The sequence below is a fragment of the Salmo salar genome, chromosome 06 (genome assembly GCF_965601325.2).
Source record: "Salmo salar chromosome 06, fSalSal1, whole genome shotgun sequence".
NCBI classification, from domain to species: domain Eukaryota; kingdom Metazoa; phylum Chordata; class Actinopteri; order Salmoniformes; family Salmonidae; genus Salmo; species Salmo salar.
Window position 1 is genome coordinate 87083763 of NC_138296.1, and position 17848 is coordinate 87101610.

Here is a 17848-nt window from a genome sequence, read left to right on the forward strand (position 1 = left end):
TACTATAAGAAAAATTGGATTACCTTTGCTGTTCTTCGTCAGAATGCACTCCCAGGACTTCTACTTCAACAACAAATGTTGTTTTGGTTCGAAATAAACCATAGTTATATCCAAATAGCTCCGTTTTGTTCGTGTGTTCAAGTCACTATCCGAAGGGTGACGCGCCGGCGCATTTCGTGACAAAAAATTTCTAAATATTCCATTACCGTACTTCGAAGCATGTCAAACGCTGTTTAAAATAAATGTTTATGCTATTTTTCTCGTAAAATAGCGATGATATTCCAACCGGGCGACGTTGTGTTCGTTCAAAGACTGAAAGAACAAAATGGAGTCGTCTCGTGCATGCGCGCCTCAGTGTCATTGTTCTCAGAAGGACCACTCACAAAAACCCCTGCTGTTTTTCGCCCAGAGACTGGAGAGCTCTCATTCCACTTTCTGGCGCCTTCCTAGAGCCAACGGAAGCCTTAGAAAATGTGACGTTACAGCAGAAATGCTGTATTTTTGATAGAGATGCCCTAGAAGGAGAACAAATGGTCAGACAGGGCACTTCCTGTATAGAATCTTCTCAGGTTTTGGCCTGCCATATGAGTTCTGTTATACTCACAGACACCATTCAAACAGTTTTAGAAACTTTAGAGTGTTTTCTATCCAAATATTCTAGTTTCTGGGCAGGAGTAGTAACCAGATTAAATCGGGTACGTTTTTTTATCTGGCCGTGAAAATACTGCCCCCTAGCCCAGACAGGTTAATCAAAGCACTAGGCCTATATCAATATCTTAAATAATACCATTTAAGTATCATTATCTTTCACAACCTTCAATCTGTTTAATTTTTATCATATTTTTGACCAGAATGAGTCTCTCTCTCCACTACCTATATTCCTGCAGTGAGAATTAAGCATCTTCATCAAATGTTTTTATAATTTATCTGCAGATAATTGCCAAAAAGCAGTGGTATGCAAATTAGGTATGCAAATTAAAGAGCCAAATGAACGTCTTGCTAACCGATGCGGTTCCCAACCTTCACCTAAAAGATCTGTTAATAAAAAAGAGCCAATCGTTTGCGACCAACCCATCACTAGCCTACACTGACGAGACACTTTACGGTCACTGGCATCTGGTGAGTGGCGCTGTTTTTTGTTGCAGCTAGCTTGCTGTTAGATATCTCTTTAAAAAGAATGACTGTGAAACATTTAAACTTTAGATGATAGGTTAGTGAGATGGTGATGAAATGCATTTGCAATGGGAAGTGATAGCTAGTTTGTTAATTTTTTTTGGAATGAAATGGTTGTGCTTTTTGTATAGTTCTGATTTTATGGGGCCTACTGGAGTGAATGGGCTGCTGATTCTTTAAAACTTCTTATGGATCCCTTCGCGTGCCAATCCCGTTAGCGGGATCGATTTGACAACACCCAGTGAAATTGCAGCACGGCAAATTCAAAAACAGAAATATTCATAATAAGAATTCATAAATCATACAAGTGTTATACATCGGTTTAAAGATTAACTTCTGGTTAATCCAGCCACAGTGTCAGATTTCAAAAAGGCTTTATGGCGAAAGCAAACCATGCGATTATCTGAGGACAGCACCCCGCATACAAATGCATGATAAACATTTTTCAGCCAGGGAGGTGCGACACGAAAGTCAGAAATAACGATATAATTCATGCCTTACCTTTGAAGATCTTCTTCTGTTGGCACTCCAATATGTCACAGAAACATCACAAATGGTCCTTTTGTTCGATAAATTCCTTCGTTATATCCCCAAAATGTCAATTTATTTGGCGCCTTTGATTCAGAAAAAACACCGGTTCCAACTCGCCCAACATGACTACAAAGTATCTAATAAGTTACATGTGAACTTGATCCAAACATTTCAAACAACTTTCCTAATACAACTTTAGGTATTTTAAAACATAAATAATCTATAAAATTTAAGACGGAATGTACTGTGTTCAATAGCGGATAAAATGAAGGTGGAGCGAGTTCCAGGTCGCACGCCCCAAACAAAAAAGTACACTTGGCTTGACACTCAGAAAGGAAAGGGCTACTTCTTCATTTCTCAAAGGAAAAACATCAACCAATTTCTAAAGACTGTTGACATCTAGTGGAAGCCATAGGAACTGCAACCAGGTGCCTCATAAATCTAGTTCCCCATAGAAAACCAATTGAAAACATAGTGATCTCAATTTTTTTTTTCCCTGGATGGTTTGTCCTCGGGGTTTTGCCTGCCAAATAAGTTCTGTTATACTCACAGACATGATTTTTACAGTTTTTTCTATCTAAATCTACCAATTATATGCATATTCAAGCTACTGGGCCTGAGAAACAGGCAGTTTACTTTGGGCATGCTTTTCATCCGGACGTGAAAATACTGCCCCCTAGCCCAAAGAGGATAAACTATTAACATTATTTGATGCTGTGTGTGACTGCTGTTGCCTGTCTATCAACCGTGTCTACAGTTGAAGTCGGAAGTTTACATACACTTAGGTTGAAGTCATTAAAACTCGTATTTCAACCACTCCACAAATTTCTTGTTAACAAACTATAGTTTTGGAAAGTCGGTTAGGACATCTACTTTGTGCATGACACAAGTCATGTTTACAACAATTGTTTACAGACAGATTATTTCACTTATAATTCACTGTATCACAATTCCAGTGGGTCAGAAGTTTACATACACTAAGTTGACTGTACCTATAAACAGCTTGAAAAAATCCAGAAGATTATGTCATGGCTTTAGAAGCTTCTGATAGGCTAATTGAAATAATTTGAGTCAATTGGAGGTGTACCTATGGATGTATTTCAAGGCTTACCTTCAAACTCAGTGCCTCTTTGCTTGACATCATGGGAAAATCAAAAGAAATAAGCCAAGACTTCAGAAAAAAATTGTAGACCTCCACAAGTCTGGTTCATCGTTGGGAGCAATTTCCAAACCCCTGAAGGTACCATGTTCATCTGTACAAACAATATTACGTAAGTATAAACACCATGGGACCACGCAGCCGTCATACGGCTCAGGAAGGAGACGTGTTCTGTCTCCTAGAGATGAACGTACTTTGGTGCGAAAAGTGCAAATCAATCCCAGAACGACACAAAAGACCTTGTGAAGATGCTGGAGGAAACAGGTACAAAAGAATCCATATCCACAGTAAAACGAGTCCTATATCGACATAACCTGAAAGGCCGCTCAGCAAGGAAGAAGTCCCTCCTCCAAAACCACCATAAAAAAGCCAGACTACGATTTTCAACTGCACATGGGGACAAAGATTGTACTTTTTGGAGAAATGTCCTCCGGTCTGATGAAACAAAAATAGAACTGTTTGGCCATAATGACCATCGTTATGTTTGGAGGAAAAAGGGAGAGACTTGCAAGCCGAAGAACACCATCCCAACCGTGAAGCACGGGAGTGGCAACATCATGTTGTGGGGGTGCTTTGCTGCAGGAGGACTGGTGCACTTCACAAAATAGATGGCATCATGAGGCAGGACAAGTGTTTGGAATATTGAAGCAACATCTCAAGACATCAGTCAGGAAGTTAAAGCTTGGTCGCAAATGGGTCTTCCAAATGGACAATGACCCCAAACATTGTTCCAAATTTGTGGCAAAATGGCTTAAGGACAACAAAGTCAAGGTATTGGAGTGGCCATCACAAAGCCATGACCTCAATCCTATAGAAAATGTGTGGGCAGAACTGAAAAAGTGTGTGCGAGCAAGGAGGCCTACACACCGGACTCAGTTACACCAGCTCTGTTAGGATGAATTGGCATAAAAAAAGAACACAGGTGCAGAGAGGCAGGACAGACGGACAGCACAGTGGTTCCCTAACATTGCTGGCTTTGTGACTGACAGGCGCCTGTCCTATCAATAGATCACTAGAAGATGTATATCGTTCATTCTAGCAGACATGGCTACATACTTTTCTGACAAGCGAATTAAAAAGTTTAAATAAAAAGAAGTTATTTCATGAGGTGGAAAAGAGAAAACACTGTATATAAGGCAATACTTTTGACCAGAGCCCTGGTAATACGGTGCAATTTCGGACGCACACTTTCTGTCTGTCTGAAGCAGCCTGCAGCAGAGCTTACATGACCAAATGATTAACCATCACTCTCTCTCTCCTCCCTCTCTCTCCATCCCTCCCTCCTCTCTCTATCTCGCTCTCTCTCTCCTTAGTCCTCTACTTTGGCCAAGGAGTCCCTTCTTCAGGAAGAATGGAGTTCTCTTACAAGGTAGGGTACCATTCAGCATTGCTTTGTCTTTTTTGTGTGTCTGTATCTCTCTCTCCCTCTCTCTCTTCCTCTCTCTCTCTCTCTCTCCCTCTCTCTCTCTCTCTCTCTCTCTCTCTCTCTCTCTCTCTCTCTCTCTCTCTCTCTCTCTGTCCCTCCCTCTCTCTCTCTCTCTCTCTGTCCCTCCCTCTCTCTCTCTCTCTCTCTCTCCCTCTCTCTCTCTCTCTCTATCTCCCTCTCTCTCTTTCTCTCTCTCTCCCTCTTTCCTCACACTCTCTCTTTCTCTCTCTATCATCTCAGATGCCAACTCCTGTGTTATCCGGAGTTCTGAATTATTTTTTAGAAGGCACCTTGAGAATACCAAGTGCTGCGTCCTGACACTTGACAACATTCCAGAGGATGCTTCTGTTTGAGTGGGCATTTGCAAGTAAAGCAATCTGATCTGAAGCTTGGGAAGGCATCCTGTGATTTTTCCCCCCCACCTCCACTTTATCTCTCTATCCCCCTCTCGCCTTTCTATCTCCCTTCACTTTCCATTGCTCATCACTTTCCCTCCCTCCCTCCTTCTCCTCTCTCTCTCTCTCTCTCTCTCTCTCTCTCTCTCTCCCATCCTCCTCATCACTTCTCTCTCTTTTCACGTTCTCTCTCTCTCCTTGACTTCCTCTCCCTCTCTCCTCCCTCTCTTCTGTCCCTTGTGGGCTGGCTGGCAGTTTAAATGGACATTCAATCCCAATCACAGTCTATTTTGAGAGTACAGTGGGACAGCGGTGCTCTAAATGGAGGGAAATGGATACATTAGATGTCTGGTCCATGTCCTCCATCCCCTCCACCACCATGCCTTGGCCATGATAATGGAGTAATGGTCAAGGAGCCCATGTAGAGAGTGTCTGAGGGGCCCGGCCTCCCTACAGACCTGCCTGTGACTGATGGGTCTAGAGGATGGGAGGGAGGGGTGAGGAGTTAGAAAGGATGGATAAAGAAGTTGGGTAGATAGTTAACAGATAGCAAGGGAGAGAGAGAGGGAGGGTGATAAACAGGAAGAGAGACAGAGAGGTGAGATACAGTATAGTACAGTGGAGGCTACTCAGAGGAGGAAGGGTGATAAACAGGAAGAGAGACAGAGAGGTGAGATACAGTATAGTACAGTGGAGGCTACTCAGAGGAGGAAGGGTGATAAACAGGAAGAGAGACAGAGAGGTGAGATACAGTATAGTACAGTGGAGGCTACTCAGAGGAGGGAGGGTGATAAACAGGAAGAGAGACAGAGAGGTGAGATACAGTATAGTACAGTGGAGGCTACTCAGAGGAGGAAGGGGAGGACCATCCTCCTCAGTGAATTTTCATTCCACAAATTCTGTTGAAAAACTTTTCTTAAACGGAAAGAAACGGAACGAAATGGGGATAAACATACCAGAATTTGTCCAAAAGAAACTCTCGTTTGCAACTGTTGATTACTAATGATTACACCCTAGATCAGCTAGATGCAGGCAAGAGTGTGCAAGTTGGTATTGAATGTGTCACCTACATTGTAAACTTTCATTCATAGGCTAGGTTGTAGCAACCTCATGATGGGTATTGGGAAAATGACAGTATCATGTAGTAGCCTAAACCTATCGTTACATTGAACTGGGTGAATGGAATATGAATGACAGTCTTCCAATATGCTGTAATAGAAAAAAGACCATGCTCATGAAAAAGAGAATTGTCCTCCCTCATCTTAAATGACACTGACCGCCACTGGTTTAGTAGTGGACAGAGGACAGACACTATTACCTAAATTAAATTCCATTCAAGAAGCTTTATTGGCATGGAAAGTGTAAGAACTTACATTATGCCATCAGCTCACTATACCAGTCCCACAGCTCACTATCCCAGTCCCACAGCTCACTATCCCAGTTCCACAGCTCAATGTCCCAGTCCCACAGCTCAATGTCCCAGTCCCACAGCTCACTATCCCAGTCCCACAGTTCACTATCCCAGTCCCACAGCTCACTATCCCAGTCCCACAGCTCAATGTCCCAGTCCCACAGCTCAATGTCCCAGTCCCACAGTTCACTATCCCAGTCCCACAGCTCACTATCCCAGTCCCACAGCTCAATGTCCCAGTCCCACAGCTCACTATCCCAGTCCCACAGTTCACTATCCCAGTCCCACAGCTCAATGTCCCAGTCCCACAGCTCACTATCCCAGTCCCACAGCTCAATGTCCCAGTCCCACAGTTCACTATCCCAGTCCCACAGCTCAATGTCCCAGTCCCACAGTTCACTATCCCAGTCCCACAGCTCACTATCCCAGTCCCACAGCTCACTATCCCAGTCCCACAGCTCAATGTCCCAGTCCCACAGTTCACTATCCCAGTCCCACAGCTCACTATCCCAGTCCCACAGCTCAATGTCCCAGTCCCACAGTTCACTATCCCAGTCCCACAGCTCAATGTCCCAGTCCCACAGCTCACTATCCCAGTTCCACAGCTCAATGTCCCAGTCCCACAGCTCACTATCCCAGTCCCACAGCTCACTATCCCAGTCCCACAGCTCACTATCCCAGTCCCACAGTTCACTATCCCAGTTCCATAGCTCACTATCCCAGTTCCACAGCTCACTATCCCAGTTCCACAGCTCACAGCCTTGGCCTATTGGAAGTTTCTATGCTGTAATAATATAATGTCTCTGCATCTCCTCCATTCTAGCCTTGCTCTTCAAGCTTATATAGTGTAGGTGATGGGTGACTGCTTTACGTTCCATTTCAAAATTATACAAGACCTGTGTAAGTTACAACCCATTGTAAACCATATATGTAAAATAAAATAAAGTTGCACATTCCATAAGACATAAACATTAAGACACCTTCTTCTTCCCTAGTCCTTTTCAGCTGCAGCATATTGTATATAGGAGTTAGAGTTCTGTGTTTTATATAGGAGTTCTGTGTTCTGTGTTTTATATAGGAGTTAGAGTTCTGTGTTTTATGTAGGAGTTCTGTGTTCTGTGTTTTATATAGGAGTTCTGTGTTTTATATAGGAGTTCTGTGTTCTGTGTTTTATATATGAGTTATGTGTTCTGTGTTTCATATAGGAGTTCTGTGTTCTGTGTTTTATATAGGAGTTCTGTGTTTTATATAGGAGTTCTGTGTTTTATATAGGAGTTCTGTGTTCTGTGTTTTATATAGGAGTTCTGTGTTTTATATAGGAGTTCTGTGTTCTGTGTTTTATATATGAGTTATGTGTTCTGTGTTTCATATAGGAGTTCTGTGTTCTGTGTTTTATATAGGAGTTCTGCGTTCTGTGAGTTCTGTGTTTTATATAGGAGTTCTGTGTTCTGTGAGTTCTGTGTTTTATATAGGAGTTCTGTGTTCTGTGAGTTCTGTGTTTTATATAGGAGTTCTGTGTTCTGTGAGTTCCGTGTTTTATATAGGAGCTCTGTGAGTTCTGTGTTTTATATAGTCATTCTGCATTCTGTGAGTTCTGTGTTTTATATAGGAGTTCTGTGAGTTTTGTGTTTTATATAGGAGTTCTGAGTTCTGTGTTCTGTGTTTTATATAGGAGTTCTGTGTTCTGTGAGTTCTGTGTTTTCCTGGCAGCAGAAGTGTTTTGACTGAGAGAGAGGACACTTTGAAATGGTTTCTTTCCCAAGGTCCGCTGGGAATGAACTTTAACCCTGAAATCTGGACACTGCGTCTGATCCCTTTTGGCTGCAGGCTCACACAAGCCCACACACACACACAAGCCCCCACACACACACACACACACACACACACACACACACACACACACACACACACACACACACACACACACACACACACACACACACACACACACACACACACACACACACACACACACACACACCAGAGCCATGTGGAACAAATTTAAGAGTCTGAACATAAAGCACATGAAGGAACCCTCCTAGTCATCTCTCTCTGGCTGAAGCTGACCCAAAAAGCAGAGTAACACACACACACACACACACACACACACACACACACACACACACACACACACACACACACACACACACACACACACACACACACACACACACTCACTCTCTGTTTAGTTCTTGTATGCCCTATTCTCTGTCTTGGTACTCTGTCCAGAACTACTTGTCAGTGCTGTGAAATTGGGGTATTTTCTCTCTCTTCTTGATAATGACAGGGCATAAAGATAAAGTGTGTTTTCTCCCATCTCAGTTTACAGCATGCTTCTCAGGGTTTGTCTTGGCTGTGTGCTTAGGGTCGTTGTCCTGTTGGAAGGTGAACCAGTCTGAGGTCCTGAGCGCTGTGGAGCAGGTTTTCATCAAGGATCTCTCTGTACTTTGCTCCGTTCATCTTTCCCTTGAGCTTGCCTTGTCTCCCAGTCCCTGCCATTAAAAAACATCCCAACAACATGATCCTGCCACCACCATGCTTCACCGTAGGGATGGTGCCATGTTTCCTCCAGACAGGACACTTGGCATTCAGGCCAAAGAGTTCAATCTTGGTTTCATCAGACCAGAGAATCTTGTTTCTCATGGTCTGAGAGTCCTTTAGGTGCCTTTTGGCAAACTCCAAACGGGCTGTCATGTGCCTTTTACTGAGGAGTGGCTTCCAAGGGGTCACTCGACCAGAAAGGCCTGATTGGTGGAGTGCTGCAGACATGGTTGTCCTTCTGGAAGGTTCTCCCATCTCCACAGAGGAACTCTAATGCTCTGTCAGAGTGACCATCGGGTTCTTGGTCACCTCCCTGACTGTAGCGGCTGTCGGAAGAGAGAGTAGACCAAGGTGCAGCGGAGTTAGTGTTCATCATGATTTTAATTTAATAAAGAACACTACACAAAACAAAACGAGAAAACTGACAGCCAAACAGTCCTGTCAGGTGCAAAACACTCAACAGAAACAATTACCCACAAAACCCAAAGGAAAAACATGCTCCTTATGTGTGACTCCCAATCAGCAACAACGAACTTCAGCTGTGCCTGATTGGGAGCCACACACGGCCCAAAACAAAGAAATACAAAAAACCTAGAAAACGAACATAGAACGCCCACCCAATGTAACACCCTGGCCTAACCAAAATAAAGAACAAAAACCCCCTCTCTATGGCCAGGGCGTTACACTGACCAAGGCCTTTCTCCCCCGATTACTCAGTTTGGCCGGGCGGCCAGCTCTAGGAAGAGTCTTGGTGGTTCCAAACTTCTTCCATTTAAGAATGATAGAGGCCACTGTGTTCTTTGGGACCTTCAATGCTGCAGAATGGTTTTGGTACCTTACCCAGATCTGTGTCGCGACACAATCGTGTGTCCGAGCTCTACGGACAACTCCTTCGACCTAATGGCTTGGTTTTTGCTTTGACATGCACTGTCAACTGGGTTCCCAAGGGCTCCAGAGTGGCACAGTTGTCTAAGGCACTGCAAAGAGGCGCCACTACAGTCCTTGGTTTGAATCCAGGCTGTTTTACATCCGGCTGTGATTGGGAGTCCCATAGGGCGGCACACAATTTGCACAGCGTCGTCCGGGTTTGGCTGGGGTAGGCCGTCATTGTAAGTAAGAATTTGCCTAGTTAAATAAAGTTTTTTTTTTAAACTGTGGGACCTTATAAAGACAGGTGTGTGTCTTTCTAAAGCATGTCCAATCAATTGAATTCACCACAGGTGGACTCCAATCAAGTCTTTATTTAACTAGGCAAGTCAGTTAATTAAGAAGAAATTCTTGATTTCAATGACAGCCTAGGAACAGTGGGTTAACTGCCTTGTTCAGGGGCAGAACAACATATTTTTACCTTGTCAGCTCGGGGATTCAATCTTGCAACCTTTCAGTTACTAGTCCAACACTCTAACCACTAGGCTACCTGCCTTATTGTGTGTAGATTGATGAGCAAAATAAATATTTAATCCGTTTTGGAATGAGGCTGTAACGTAGCAAAATGTGGAAAATTGTAAGGGGTCAGAATAATTTCAGAATGTTTAGTTTGGACTGTTTAGTACCAGAAATAAGGGGTTAAAAACCTGTTTTAAAAAAAGTAATACATATATAAATATATATTTGATAATATCTGTAGTGAATCTGTTATTCAATGAGTTTGTGTGGGCTAATAGTCCTGTCCTGCTAAGCATTCAAAATGTAATGAGTACTTTTGGGTGTAAGGGAAAATGTATGGAGAAAAAAGTACATCATTTTCTTTCAGAATGTAGTGAAGTAAAAGTAAAAGTTGTGAAAAATATAAATAGTAAAGTAAAGATACCCCCAAAAACAACTTAAGTTGTGATTTAAAATGTTTTTTACAGAAATACTTTAGGCCAGGCAGTGCAGCGCTAGGGTTAGGCCAGACCAGGGTTAGGGTTAGGCCAGGCCAGGGTAGGGCATTCTGTGTGTATCTAGTGTAAACAGGATCTGTCTGGCAGCCTCCCAAATAGCACCGTATTCCCTATATTCTCGCAGATAGCACCCTATTCCCTATATTCTCCCAGATAGCACCCTATCCCCTATATTCTCCCAGATAGCACCCTATTCCCTATATTCTCCCAGATAGCACCCTATTCCCTATATTCTCCCAGATAGCACCCTATTCCCTATATTCTCCCAGATAGCACCCTATTCCCTATATTCTCACAGATAGCACCCTATTCCCTATATTCTCGCAGATAGCACCCTATTCTCTATATTCTCCCAGATAGCACCCTATTCCCTATATTCTCCCAGATAGCACCCTATTCCCTATATTCTCGCAGATAGCACCCTATTCCCTATATTCTCCCAGATAGCACCCTATTCCCTATATTCTCGCAGATAGCACCCTATTCCCTATATTCTCCCAGATAGCACCCTATTCCCTATATTCTCCCAGATAGCACCCTGTTCCCTATATTCTACCAAATATTACACTATTCCCTATATGGTGCACTGGTCAAAGGTAGTAAAGGGAAAAGGGTGCCATTTGAGACGCTGGCTCAACAGAGTTATTTCCTGCCTCTCCTCCGCTGTAGCATGATCTACCACTGTTTGGCATGTGGAATGGGAGCGGTCGCCACGGCAACGGAAAGCCTTGCCCACCACCGGAGCGAGAGAGAGAGAGCAGAAAAGGGGGGAGGGAAGGAGAGAGGGGAATGTTAACCCAGAGAGACCTAGCACAGATAGACATACGTACATACTGGCACGCACACAGCACACACACACAGCAAGTGATCGAGATTACAATGGAGACAGCGTGCAGGCATCCTTGCCTGCCTGCAGGCAGGTAGGCAGGCAGGCAAGGATGCAGGTAGGCAGGTAGGCAGGCAGGCAGGGATTCAGTTAGGTAAGTAGGCAGGCAGTTAGGCAGGCACGCAAGGACTTACTGATAAGGAGCCGCATTACCAGTATTATAGTTAGCCCCACAACCAGAGTCAATAGGATTAACATGGATAGTCTTCAGTTCTACCTCAGGAGCTAATAGAATTAGACAGCAGACATACAGCTGGAAAAACAGTCACATACAGTACCTTGTGGAAAGAGAAAAACAGTCATGTACAGTGCCTTGTGGAAATAGAAAAACAGATGGGCTACATCTTAGTGCTGTGCTGTGATGAGATAGTGGCAGACCACATTTGTGATGTAACATGCTGTCTACAACATGCTGTCGTAGGCAAAATCAAAAGCAAATGGTGGTCATCAGTGAGTACGGTTATATACCCACAATAATATGATGATTGTGAATAGCCAGATTAATATAATAGTTACATTTAAATGTTTACATGCGTTTCAAGAACTACAATTTTCCTACTAATCCTGTTTACATCCTGACACATCTGATATCAGGCCACCTGATGAGACTTTGATGAATGCTGAAAATCGGCACTCGAAATAAACATTCTACCACAGCGACGATGATATTTGTGCGAAGCCTAAAACTATTTCTAAGACAAATACTTTCAGTTTTTCCGAACTCACTTCACTTGCGCAAAAGAATGAAACTCGTGCTGCTCATGCTAGCACATATGCAGATCAAATACACTGCTGTAACTCTGATTAAGGAATTTCCATGTTGTAATAATTTGAAAGATTGCTCAGAAAACCAGGTGTTTTATTCAGCGTATGCTTACTTTGATTATGATCTTATGCTGATTAAGATAAGCAGAGTAAGTTGTTTACATGACTAATGCCATACTTGGCCTTCTGCCATAATTAGTTTTTTATCGAATTGTTAGTGTGCATGTAAACATACTCATTTCTGAAAAGCACACTGACCCCAGATATCCAGAGAGAGATGTGGATGACAGCTGTTTTACTGAGCTGAACTGGAGAGTCTGTGATGAGATGAGCTGAGCTGAGCAGCCAGCTTCAAATAAATTCCAGTCAAAAGCCTAGCGCATAGAATTTAAAAGGTATTATCGGATATTATTCATCCTAATCAGACAGGTTTTTTACATGGACAATACATTGGAGATAATATAAGACAAGTACTGGATACAATAGAACACTATGAAAAATCTGGGAAACCAGGCCTGCTATTCATAGCTGACTTTGAAAAGGCTATTGATTAAGTATGACTGGAATTTATATATAAATGCCTGGAATATTTCAATTTTGGAGAATCTCTTATAAAATCGGTTAAAGTTATATATAGTAACCCATGGTGTAAAATAGTAAATAATGGCATCTCAGATGTTTTAAATTGTCAAGAGGAGTAAAACAAGGTTGTCCACTATCAGCATATCTATTTACTATGGCCTTCAAAATGTTGGCTATTAAAATCAAATCCAACAATAATATTAAAGGGTTAGAAATCCAGGGCTTAAAAACAAAAGTGTCATTGTACGCTAATGATTCATGTTTTCTTTTAAATTCACAATTTGAATCCCTCCACAGCTTCATAGAGGATCTAGATACATTTTCTAACCTTTCTGGATTACAACCAAATGATGATAAGTGTACTATATTACATATTGGATCACTAGAAAATACAACTTTTGCATTACTGTGTAGTTTACCAATTAAATGGTCTGACGGGGATGTGGACACACTCGGTATACATATCCAGAAAGAACTAAATCATCTCACTACAATACAAGTTAATAGAAAGTTTGCAAAATAGATAAGATATTGCTGCCATGGAAAGGAAAATACCTGTCTATTTGTGGAAATATCACCTTGATTAACTCTTGGGTCATATCCCAGTTTACCTATTTACTTATGGTCTTGCCTACACTCAGCAACCCGTTTTTTTAATTATATGAGCAAAAATATTTCCTTTTTTTTTAATGGCAAGCCAAACGAAATTAAACGGGCTTATTTATATAATCAATATGAGTTCGGAGAGCACAAAATATTAAAGCATTAGACCTCTCACTAAAGGCGTCCATCATACAAAAGTTACACTTATATCCAAACTGGTTCTCTAGCAGATTAGAGAGAGAAGCTCTCATGTTCAAGAACAGGCTTTTTCCCTTTATTCAGATTACAATTTCTCACTTTTGGTTATTTGATAATGAAATAATCTCTAAAATATAGCTATTTTTAAAACAAGCCATAGAAAGTTGGTTGCAGTTTCAGTTTAATCCACCAGAAAAGGCAGAACAAATAATACAACAAATATTGTTTTTATTCTCAAGTATAGTAATTGATTTCTAAAACATACTCTTTGATAAATAAAAAAAAGGTATAATCTTTGTAAATTATATCCTAAATAGGTCTAGCGGAGTTATGTCACACATGCAGCTAACTAAAATATATGGCAATGTATGGTCTACCCAAAAGTACAACCAACTAATTGCAGCTAATTGCAGCACAATACAAATAGTCTGGCTAGCCATTTGATTAGCTGTTCAGGAGTCTCATGGCTTGGTGGTAGAGGCTGTTAAGAAGCCTTTTGGACCTAGACTTGGTGCTCTGGTACAGCTTGCTGTGCGGTAGCAGAGAGAACAGTCAATAACTATTGGTGACTGGAGTCTTTGCCAATTTTTAGGGCCTTCCTCTGACACCACCTGGTATAGAGGTCCTGGATGGTTTTAAGACACCTTGACATTTGTTACTTTACAGGTTTATTCCAAAATGGATTATTTAAAAAAGAATGGGAGAAATTCCCCACATACAGGTGTTCCAAGCTTGTAGATTCATACCCAAGACAATTCGAGGCTGTAATCACTGCCAAAGGTTCTTCAACAAAGAACTGAGTAAAAGGTATGCATACTTATGTAAATGTACTATTTCAGTATTTTTTTTTTATTCATTTGCAAAAATTTAGAAAACCTGTTATTGCTTTTTCATTATGTGGTATTGTGTGTAATTTGATGAGGGGGGGACTATTTAATCAATTTTAGAACAAGGCTGTAACATAAAAAATGTGGAAAAAGTCAAGCGGTCTGAATACTCTGTGTATATGTACAGATTTACAAGAAAATATATGGGGGAGCGTCTGTGATGAGCTGGAGCGTAACTGGAGCGTCTGTGATGAGCTGAGCTGAGCAGCCAGCCTTAAATAACTGGAGCGTCTGTGATGAGCTGAGCTGAGCTCAGCAGCCAGCCTCAAGTAACTGGATCATATGTGATGAGCTGAGCTGAGCTCAGCAGCCAGCCTCAAGTAACTGGAGTATCTGTGATGAGCTGAACTGAGCTGAACAGCCAGCATCAGGTAACTGGGAAATGAACTGAGCTCGGCAGCCAGGCTCAAATAACTGGAGCATCTGTGATGAGATGATCTGAGCTCAGCAGCCAGCCTCAAAAAGCTGGAGCGTCTGTGATGAGCTGAGCTGAGCAGCCAGCCTAAAGTAACTAGAGCGTCTGTGTGAAGATGAACTGAGCTCATCAGCCAGCCTCAAATAACTGGAGTGTCTGTGATGAGCTGATCTGAGCTGAGCAGCCAGCCTCAAGTAACTGGAGCGTCTGTGATGAGCTGAGCTGAGCAGCCAGCCTCAAATAACTGGAGCGTCTGTGATCATCCTCTCTTTCTAAATATCTTTCTCAATATCCTCTCTTTCTCAATATCTCTGTCTCTCTATCCTCTCTTTCTAAATATCTCTTTCTCTCTATCCTCTCTTTCTAAATATCTGTGTCTCTTAATCTATTTCTTTCTGTAAAACTTTCTCTAAGTAAGTTATGCAGACAACAAGCTCTTGCAGTCTCACTGTAGAGTTGGATGTTTCTCCAAATGTCAAAATTCTAAATGTTTTTGACACCCTGGGTTGACTCCTGCTCAGCATAGTTCTGGTTCTCCAAATGCCAAATTTAGAAGGTTAAGGTTTTGGATAGGGTTAAAACATTAAGTTTAGGCAGTCATTCTGGATGTGTAGCGTAAGGGTTAAAGGTTTTTAAAGTGTCCACCATTGGGGTTGAACATGTAACCTTCTGATCCAGTGTCATGGGATTCAGCAATCCACCACTCCCATCCACAACACCACTCCCAAAACTGAAGTCTACTTAATGGTAATAGTGCTCACTGTTGCCCCTAGTGGCCGGTTTTCAATGCATTTCCCGAAGTGCATAGATGTCCAATATCGAAGTCAATCTTGAGTGATCTGCCTGAGGCAGAGCATAACAGAACATTGTCCTAGCCATACGTAGAAACACACACACACACACACACAATCCCCTCCCCTCCCCACACACACACAATCCCCCCTCCCAGCACACACACAATCCCCTCTCCACACACACACACACTCCCCCCTGAACACTCACAATACCCCCTCCCCACACACAATCCCCCCCTCCCACACACACACTCCCCCCCTCCCACACACACAATCCCCCCAAAGAAACAATCCCCCCTCCATACACACAATCCCCCCTCCCACACACAATCCCCCCCACACACACAATCCCCCCTCCCACACACAATCCCCCCCTCTCACACACACAATCCCCCCAAAATCCCCCCTCCCCACACAAAATAGCCCCCTCCCCACACACAATCCCCCCAAACAAACAATCCTCCCTCTCCCCACACACAATCCCCCCAAACAAACAATCCTCCCCCTCCCCACACACAATCCCCCCAACACACACAATCCCCCCAACACACACAATCCCCCCAACACACACAATCCCCCCTCCCCACACAATCCCCCCTCCCACACAAACAATCCACCCCTTCCACACACACAATTGCTACCTGGCCAAGATAAAGCAAAGCAGTTCGACAACATACAAAAACACAGAGTTACACATGGAGTAAAACAACATACACAGAGCAGTGGAACAGAATCAATCCCCCCCCACCACACACAATCCCCCCCACACACACAATCCCCCCCCCCCACACACACAATCCCCCCCCCACACACACAATCCCCCCCCCCACACACACAATCCCCCCCCCCACACACACAATCCCCCCCCCCACACACACAATCCCCCCCCACACACACAATCCCCCCCCCACACACACAATCCCCCCTCCACACACACAATCCCCCCCCACACACACAATCCCCCCCCCCACACACACAATCCCCCCCTCCCCACACACACAATCCCCCCCCACACACACAATCCCCCCCCCACACACACAATCCCCCCCCCCACACACACAATCCCCCCCCACACACACAATCCCCCCCCACACACACAATCCCCCCCCCACACACACAATCCCCCCCCACACACACAATCCCCCCCACACACACAATCCCCCCCCACACACACAATCCCCCCCTCCCACACACACAATCCCCCCCTCCCACACACACAATCCCCCCCACACACACAATCCCCCCCACACACACAATCCCCCCCACACACACACAATCCCCCTCCCACACAAACAATCCACCCCTTCCACACACACAATCCCCCTCCCACACACACAATCCCCCCTCCCACACACACAATCCACCCCACACACATTTTTTATTAATTTTTTATTTATTTCACCTTTATTTAACCAGGTAGGCAAGTTGAGAACAAGTTCTCATTTACAATTGCTACCTGGCCAAGATAAAGCAAAGCAGTTCGACAACATACAAAAACACAGAGTTACACATGGAGTAAAACAACATACAATCAATGATGCAGTAGAAGAAAAAAAAAAAAAAAGAAAAAAGAAAAAAGACAAATCAAAAAATCCCCCCCCCCACACACACAATCCCCCTCCCACACACACACAATCCCCCCCACACACACACAATCCCCCTCCCACACACACACAATCCCCCCCCCAGACACACAATCCCCCCCACACACACACAATCCCCCTCCCACACACACACAATCCCCCTCCCACACACACAATCCCCCCCACACACACACAATCCCCCTCCCACACACACACAATGCCCCCCCCACACACACAATCCCCCTCCCACACACACACAATCCCCCCCACACACACACAATCCCCCTCCCACACACACACAATCCCCCCCCCACACACACAATCCCCCCACACACACACAATCCCCCTCCCACACACACACAATCCCCCCCCACACACACAATCCCCCCCACACACACACAATCCCCCTCCCACACACACAATCCCCCCCCCACACACAATCCCCCTCCCACACACACAATCCCCCCCACACACACAATCCCCCCCACACACACAATCCCCCCCACACACACAATCCCCCCCACACACACACAATCCCCCTCCCACACACACAATCCCCCCCACACACACAATCCCCCCCACACACACAATCCCCCCCCCTCCCACACACAATCCT

General features: G+C 43.8%; 1 protein-coding gene across 1 annotated transcript in view; it reads left to right on the forward strand.

The window, feature by feature from the left end:
- Positions 1 to 17848, forward strand: part of ches1 (checkpoint suppressor 1) — an 85213-nt gene that overhangs the window by 53159 nt on the left and 14206 nt on the right. Inside the window, exon 4 of the mRNA XM_045721092.2 lies at positions 4177 to 4232. Within this exon, the coding sequence (XP_045577048.1) occupies positions 4177 to 4232 (56 nt within the window). The remainder of the gene's footprint in view (positions 1 to 4176; positions 4233 to 17848) is intronic.